The sequence below is a fragment of the Triticum aestivum genome, chromosome 3A (assembly GCF_018294505.1).
Source record: "Triticum aestivum cultivar Chinese Spring chromosome 3A, IWGSC CS RefSeq v2.1, whole genome shotgun sequence".
Taxonomy (NCBI): Eukaryota; Viridiplantae; Streptophyta; class Magnoliopsida; order Poales; family Poaceae; genus Triticum; species Triticum aestivum.
In genome coordinates, this window is record NC_057800.1 from 738,535,899 (window position 1) to 738,544,099 (window position 8,201).

At 44.0% G+C, this 8,201-nt stretch overlaps 1 protein-coding gene across 2 annotated transcripts; it reads right to left on the minus strand.

Annotated features, from left to right (window-relative positions):
* Positions 1–221: 221 nt before the first annotated feature.
* LOC123059599 (uncharacterized) lies at positions 222–3,991 on the minus strand. 2 transcript variants are annotated; one of them, XM_044482131.1, is made up of 3 exons: positions 1,553–3,825; positions 812–1,273; positions 222–643 (listed from the first exon to the last, which is right to left on the minus strand). In XM_044482131.1, the coding sequence occupies exons 2-3, from the start codon at positions 1,220–1,222 to the stop codon at positions 389–391; spliced, it is 666 nt and encodes a 221-aa protein (XP_044338066.1). In that variant the 5' UTR covers positions 1,223–1,273; positions 1,553–3,825; the 3' UTR covers positions 222–388. The 2 variants fall into 2 exon arrangements, with proteins under 2 accessions (XP_044338066.1, XP_044338065.1); XM_044482130.1 differs by lacking the exon at positions 1,553–3,825 and adding an exon at positions 3,854–3,991 and having other exon boundaries at positions 223–643.
* Positions 3,992–8,201: the final 4,210 nt, after the last annotated feature.

Consider the following 8,201-nt stretch of genomic DNA (forward strand, 5'->3'; position numbering starts at 1 on the left):
ACAATCTCATACAAAACACACAAAAAATAAGGCGTTTATGAAAAACACTATATTTTTGTTACTAAAAAGGAACTGAGCAAACAAATTGTGTGTATAGTGCAGATGGGTAATGGTGTTTATCATTACAAAACATAACAAAAAAACATCACAAAAGAACGTAAAAAGACATTTACTCCTAAAAAAGATATTGATGAAAAATATAACAACACTTATCATTACGAGAAACGCATATTCCACATAGTTCTTAAGCACACATAGATAAGAAACATCGCAATACGAGGGGGGGTTACTTGGTTATTGTCAAGCGCATAAACAAAAGATGGCAGCGATGTTTTGCATCAGCATACTACGTAACTGGGAACATAGCTTCTCGAAAAGAAAGTGAAACTTAAAGCTTGCTAACGACGACGGTAACATTCATGTAAGACTTGCTGCTAGCCTTGAAGAACATGAAGATGTAGTCATTGATCTCCCGGGTAGTCTTTGAGAGGAAACGCCTCCATTGCTTTTTGTTGAAAGCTATACGACCATCAGTAGACGTGCTGTATTCAACACGAGTCTTTGCCTCCCCACTGCTTAGACGAACCCCAGCCAACCCTTCTTTAGGGATGTTCAAGCTTGAAGCAACCCTCTCTGGCACTTTCTGTATCCACAACAAAGAACAGAAAAACAAAAAACATGAAAAATAAAAAAGCTTGAAGCAAAGCAAGAAAAACTGCATGCATTTAAGAAAAAAATGATGCATATAAACAAATAAACTAAACACAAAAAAGCAAACTTAAAAAATGAAAAAGAAATAAACAAAACATACCATTTGTCCAGCTTGAGTGTCGGTTGTAGTAAGACAATGTACAAAAGATACTCCTAAAAACTCGGTCTTGAAGCTGAGCACCAATGCATTGAGAATGTCCTGTTGTGCATCATTCAGAGTTATGCCCCTTGTATACTCGATCTGTATGCTGCCACCGTCTTCATCCACATCTGAGTTGTCTCCATCTATCATCTCTACATCACCATCCACGTCTGAAATGCTTCCTTCAACTGGCTGAACAACAACATATGCCTGGCGCGGACGCATGTCCAAGTCAAAAATGACGACAGCACCCTTCCGAAGTGAAAAGTCAGAAGTGAATTTCTTCCAGCCACTCCCCTTGATCCTGGTCCCGTGTGCCCCCTTCACAATGTCAACAGAGTACTTGCGTCCATGGGCTTGAAACCGCATGTAGTAACCGGTAACGCCATTGACGTAGACTCTTGCATTGCATGGGGCAGTCTATAAATGTAAAAAAAGGAAAGAAAAAATAATTAGGAAAAATGGACATATGATAAAGAAGACATGTCTGAGTACAAGAGCCCGACCATCCAAAATGCAAAATCCACGCGCATTTTGACCGTGACTTGAACAATCAGGATAAAAAGACATATAAAAAAGATTTTTATTTTAAACCGGATCAATTTCATGAAAAAATGACATAATTTATTAAACAAAAGCACACATCAAACAAAAAAAAAGAAAAAAAATGCACATGTAAGAAAACTTCGGCCGGATTACCGCTTTAGACAGGAACTCATCCCTAATGTCAATCTTGAAGTTGTTGTCAGCACCGTCATCGCAAAAGTTCCCACAAAGCTCACAAGATGATGAGAAGAAAAAAGAAAAAACAACAGTTAACTGCTGATTATTTTAGTCAAACAAAAATGCAAAAGCTCTATCATTTCACATGCTATCTGCACTTATACATACAAAGAATTTTTCATGAGAAAAAACAAGTGAGTTTAGTATACTGAAAACAGACTATATTTTAAAAAAAGAAGGTTGAAGTTGGGATAACGTAACTGAAACAGAGCTCACTTCAAAGAAAAAAGTTCAGCACCAGTGAGTTTACCTACCAGTACTAACTGAACAAACTCAATACCATTTTCACTTGCCACATCGTATTAAATTCTCTCTAGTATTTATATATCAAAAAACAGAATATTCTGTCAGATTTTCAACCATGTATACTCAAAACAAAGAAAAATCTGTAAAATTCAGACATGTATCTGTAAAAATGCACATCTATCTATAAATTTCCGGAGTTGTACCATATGCCACAACTTCAAGAAATGAAAAACCTAGCTTAGTGTGAAAAGTTTGAAGTATTCATTCACTAGGTATCTCGTAAAACAAAAAAGAAAAAGAAAAATGTGGCTCCTCATCGAACAAAAAAAATTTGCAGACATTCCCACCTAGCAAAAAAAGGTTTTCAAACAAAAAATAAAATAAAATAAATAAAAACATGTGAAAACACTATCAGCGTCTCCTCACTACCGGAAAAAAACCCCTATTCCCTTAAAAAGAACTACACATGCCCCTACAAACAGACACAAAAAATTCGGACACCTATGTATGAAAAAAGAAGCATGGCAAATGTATGCCACTGAAAAATATTGATCCACTCGCATTATGCCTTCTTAAATTTCAGAGGTAAAAAATGGAAGGCATCTTTATCTCCTGTCTATATGGAAATATGAGCTAGAAGTACATGTATGTACAGACTCTAAATTACAAAACTGAGTGCTAGCTGCTACATTCAGATTTACACACACAAAAAACAGACTAGATTGCAAACTGGGTGCTATCTGCTACATACAGTTCCACAAACAGGGATCAAAAAGATGAACATATAGATACTATTCACCATAACAAGGGAGGATCTATAACTTGTTACTATTCATCAGCTATATATAGATGCACAACTATGGGCATGTGCATGAACATAACAGGGGAGCATCTGTACCTAGTTGCTATTCAGCAGCTCCGTATACGAGCGTGTGTTCAGACATTCCACAATCAAAACATTTCGTTTCATTCTCTAGAAAAAATGTGTGCATCTCACATTCAAAGACGAATCTAATAGACAACTAAAACAACAACTAAAACTAGGAGGTGTGTTCAGGTTGCTATGAAATAATTAAAACAGAGTTCATTTCAAAAAAGGTTCAGGACCAGTGAGTTTATCCACCTAGTTACCATTTGTTTCACTTACCACATCACATAAAATTTTCTCTAGTTCTCATAAATCAGAAAAATACTCTGGTTAGATTTTGAAATCACATATCTTCAAACAAAAAAACATTTTAACAGAAAATCTGTAAAAATCTAAAAAACGAAAGCTATGCATTCAGACCTGCTACTATTATACTTTCAATTTCTGGAGTTGTACCATATGCCACAACTTTTAAGAAATCAAAAATACCTCGCTTAGTCTGAGAAGTTTGAAGAATTCAGAAAAAGACTATACATGCTCCCTACAAACAGACACACACAAAAATTCAGACATTCCTGTCTGAAAAAAGAAAGGATTGCAATGTATGCCACTGAAAAAGTTTATTCTCTCGCATTATGCTATTAAATTTCAGACAAAAAATGGTTGGCAACTCTGTCTGCTATCTATATGTAGTATGTGCTACAAACTAGAAAATCCCTAGATGTACAGACTCGAGATTATGAAAATGGGGTGCTAGCTGCTACATTCAGATTCACGCACACACAAAAAAAAAACTGGAAAAACCATATATGTACAGACTCAAGTTAGAAAAACTGGGAGTGCTCGCTGCTACAATCAGATTCACACACAATAAACAAAATTTACAGCCATGGGCATGAACATGACCGGGTTGTCTTGCTAGTTACTATTCATCAGCTGCATATTATAGGCGTGTATGCCACTCATATAAACACCCCCACCCCACCCCCAGGTTCTTCCAGGTTCTTGATGTTCATCCCTAAAAACAAACAAAACATCCCTAGATGCCATGGGAAAACAGGAAAAAAATGCGAGGAAAAGAAAGAGGGGACGAACATACTCACTCCGCTGACTTCTCCTGCCATCTCTGTCGCCACAAGCCCACCAGATCAGGTCGTCTCTCCCTTGGATTCGAGTCAAAAAGGAATATAGTGGGGCGGAACAAGGGATGAGGAGGGGAAACAGAGGCGAGGAGAGTGACGACTGGGGACGGCCAACAAACAAACAAAATTGAAAGCCGGCCCAAACAAAAAATCGGAGGCCCGCTCCGCTGTATCCCACTCAGCCCGACAAAACAAGACAACGCGACGATGCGAGCGCATCACCTCGCACGCGAATAATAAAGCATCAACAGATCGTACGGTGGAAACACTTAGATGTGACATCCTTAGTTTACATCTAGATGTGAATTAGTCATTCCCTTTTTAATATAAAGTTAGTCAAACTTTACAAAGTTTGATTTTGACCAAACATTATAGGCGGACTAAGAAGAAACAGAGAGAGTATAAAGCAGCCGTAGCAAGCCATAAAGCGTTATAGGCGGTTGTCGCTACGAGTCTAAGCCGGGCACGCTGCTGATCATCTTCTATATAAGTATATAGAGGGAAAGTAATATTAGCACGAAGCAGAAACATGACTTTCAGAAAAAAACAAAGCAGAAACATGTGGCTGCACAGGAGCTCCGCCGCGGCAGCGCTGTGGCCGAACCTCCCCAAAGATCTCCTCAGCGAGGTCTACGCCAGGCTTGACGCCCCGCTCGACCGGATCCGCTTCGCCGCCACGTGCCTGTTATGGCGTGCCTTCGCCTCGACTCACCTTCCATGGCTCATCCTCGACCCAAGCGGCCTCGGCGACACGAATCACGTGCGCTGCTACTGCCCTCAAGACGGCACCGTCCTGCCGCACGTCCCGTTCCCGATCAAGGACACTCGGAGGCGCTTCGTCGGATGCCACAACGGTGGCTGGGTCGTCTCGTACGAGGCATCTTCGCTCAGGATTGTGAACCTCTTCTCCGGTGAGGTGGCACCCTCAGAGAAGCAAAGGAAGATGGTCCGTTCAGGTCAACGTATCAGCACTGGCGGGAGGAAGATCATCTTCTCGGAGCCGCCCACTTCGAGCGGTTGTATCCTTGCCGCAATCACCTACTCGGATGACGTTGCCGTCTATAGGCTTGGCCGCCCGGAAGCAGGCTGGACGACACAAGAATTGAATCATGAAGAGAAGCTCAGCGACATCGCCTTCTACAACGGTGAGCTCTATGGCCTCACGAGACACACCGGGAGGCTCATCAAAATCAAGATCAACGTAAAGAAACACGACGTGCCAGTGATCACGACTATTCTCTTGACGACCATGCCAAACCAGTATCCAGAGAGACGTTTCGATGAGTACGGCAGGTACATCGTTGGGCTACCTGGCAAGTTGATCATGGTGACCAGGAACCGTAGGTGGGGGTCGTGGAGTACCAACAAACCCCCTTCTTCACGGTCCTTGAACTAGTTGAAGATGACAGAGGGATGCAAAGGTCAACGTACAAGTGGGTGGAGGCCACCAGCTTAGATGACCATGCCTTGTTTTTGGGGCGGACGTGTTCCAAGGCAGTGCGAGGTGTGAGGAAAAACCATATCTACTACTCTCACCACAGCGGCCTAAGCCATCTAGGTGTCATCAACCTTAGTGCCAAAGTGTTACCCACGAACTCAGGTGGCCATGTGTATTACAAAGAAGACGAAACCATGGGCAACAATCTCAAGGGCATCACATCGGAAGGGTACTACGTGTATGGCGCTGAACCTCCCATGTGGCTTCTCCCTCCAGATATCTAGCCGGTCAAGATTCTTATATAGCTTCGATATACACTTTTGCACGTACACCGTTCCTTGTGCATCTTGATAGTTTTTTCAGTACATTTGTTTATCAATAATTAATTCAACAATTTACTGTCATGTGACATGAAATTGGTACTCCTTAATTCATTTTCACTTTGTGCATTCTTCCCCGTTGAGAACCAGAGGACTAATTGATTCCACTTGCATGTGCATGCATGTTCAGTCCCGAAAAAAAGATGCATGCATGCCACAGCAACACCCTGTCCTCTTTGCTCCCTCAATACTGCCTCCGTCCTCTTCGATACCATCTCTTCCTCACTCGTCTCCCTCTGCCTCCCGTAGCACCGCCAGAGAGAGAGAGAGAGAGTGCAGCAGCGCCTCCTGCCCGATTCCCCAACGCCGCCCCTGCCGGAGTTCCTCGTCTCCACCACCCGATCCGGCCGGCCTCCGCAGCCCTTGCCCTTTCCCGGCCGGATCCCGCCAGCAGGGCTCCGTCCCCGCCTTTGTTTTCCTCAACCACCATCGCCTCCGGGTGCTGCACCGGAGTTCCACCTCGTCGGAGCAGCTCAGCGGACCAGGACGCCCCTCTTGCACCTCTCCTTTCTTCCCCTGGTTCCCTTTCTCTTTCACTCTCTCTCTCCCGACTCAAATCGCTCCCTCTCTCGTCTCTGTAACAGGAATCCCCGAGGAGCCGCCCTCGTCCCTGACACCGGCAAGCTCGCTGCTGTCCTTGTGCTGCAACGCTGCCGCGTCCACCTCCGCACACCTACCTCGTCGGACCCCTACCCCGGTTCCATCTCCACGCCAAGACCGTCTGCCTCTGCTCATGGCGAAGCTCCTCTTGCAGCTCTGCATCGCTTGTGCCTCCTCACCGGGCAGAGAAGCTCTTGTCTGAGCCGTCCCCTTTGGTCAACCCGGTTGCTACCGCCGCTGCCTTAAACTTCCCTGGTGCAGCTCGTTTCCAATGAATGGCAGCCTGAGGTTTACCTCCACGCAAGTACCACGACCCGCAAGACCGAGAACGCCAAGCACCCCTTTGAGCTATCAAGACCGCAAGCGCCAAGTAACACGACGACCCTCGAAGACTTCGGATTCGACAAGTCCGATGCCGCTCTTGTACAACTACGTTGCCGAGACCGGGACTGGCAAGACCGACGGCACGGAAACGCCAAGTACCCCTACGCACGAAGACGCCTAAAACCGTTTCGGGCATCAAGTACCGCTACCGATGACTCGAACACCTATGAAAATGTGTTCCACTACCGTCGCCGAGATTGCGAGAACCTCTACCGATGACCTCGGAGCGTGAACGACGACCGTTGTCGAAGACCCGTACCTCTACCGCTTCCCGGACATGAACAACTACCTCCACTACGAACGTGGCGAGAACGTCTACTTCCTCTACTTTTCACCGGACGAGAATAGTCTCGTTTGCATTCTTCGAAGGTATAACCACCGAGACGACCGCCCGTGGACCGTATGCATGTGTTGTATGAGATGCATCCTATGTTTGCACCATGTCCGAATTGTGACTCGTTTCCATGCCACTAACCCATGGGAACCCGGTAGTCGGGAGCACCCCACCATCTTGCTCAACTCGCTCACACCCTATCTTTTTCATCGGCATCTCAATCGAGTTACCAGAACTGGAACGTTGCCGTGGCACCGTTTTCGTTATCGTCGCCGTGGCGCCTTTTCTTTCCGCCATGGTGACAAAATGCTTCATAATATGCTTGTCAACATTTTCATAAAACTTGCATAAAACTTGTCCATGTCATCCGCATCATGATAACAACTTTTAAAATGTTCAAATTGTTGTTGCATTAAATTGCTAATGCACATGAGGATTTACCGGAATTGTTTTTGATGTTTCCGGCCTCATTTAAAATGCCTAGCTGTGTATTTTACTCATGTTTCACCTCTTTTCATGTTAACCAACATTTAATTTTGTTGAGTACCTAATCGGGAGTGAACTAAATAATGGAATGTGGAGTTTTATCAATATGCATCCCGATGCATATTGACCTCCACTTAACTTGTAGTGTTGTTTGTGCACTTTGCCATGCCATGCCTCATTAACCGGACATGCATCATCTTGGTTGTGCATCATGTCATGTTTATGTGATGGTTGTTTACTATGTTGTTTTCTTCTTTCTGGGTTGTTTCTCTCGTTAGATTCGGTTTCGGAGTTGTGAGGATCTGTTCGACTACGTCTGTTTGTCTTTTTCATGGACTCGTTCTTCTTCCTTGCGGGATCTCAGGCAAGATGACCATACCTTCGAAATCACATCTATCTTTGCTTGCTAGTTTCTCGCTCTATTGATATGCTGCGCTATCTACCACTTGCTTTATCATGTCTCACATATTGCCATGTCAAGCCTCTAACCCATCTTTCCTAGCAAACCGTTGTTTGGCTATGATACCGCTTTTGCTCAGCCCCTCTTATAGTGTTGCTAGTTGCAGGTGAAGATGAAGTTTGTTCCATGTTGGAACATGGATATGTTGGGATATCATAATATTTTTTTAATTAATGCATTTATATACTTGGTAAAGGATGGAAGGCTCGACCTTATGCCTGGTGTTT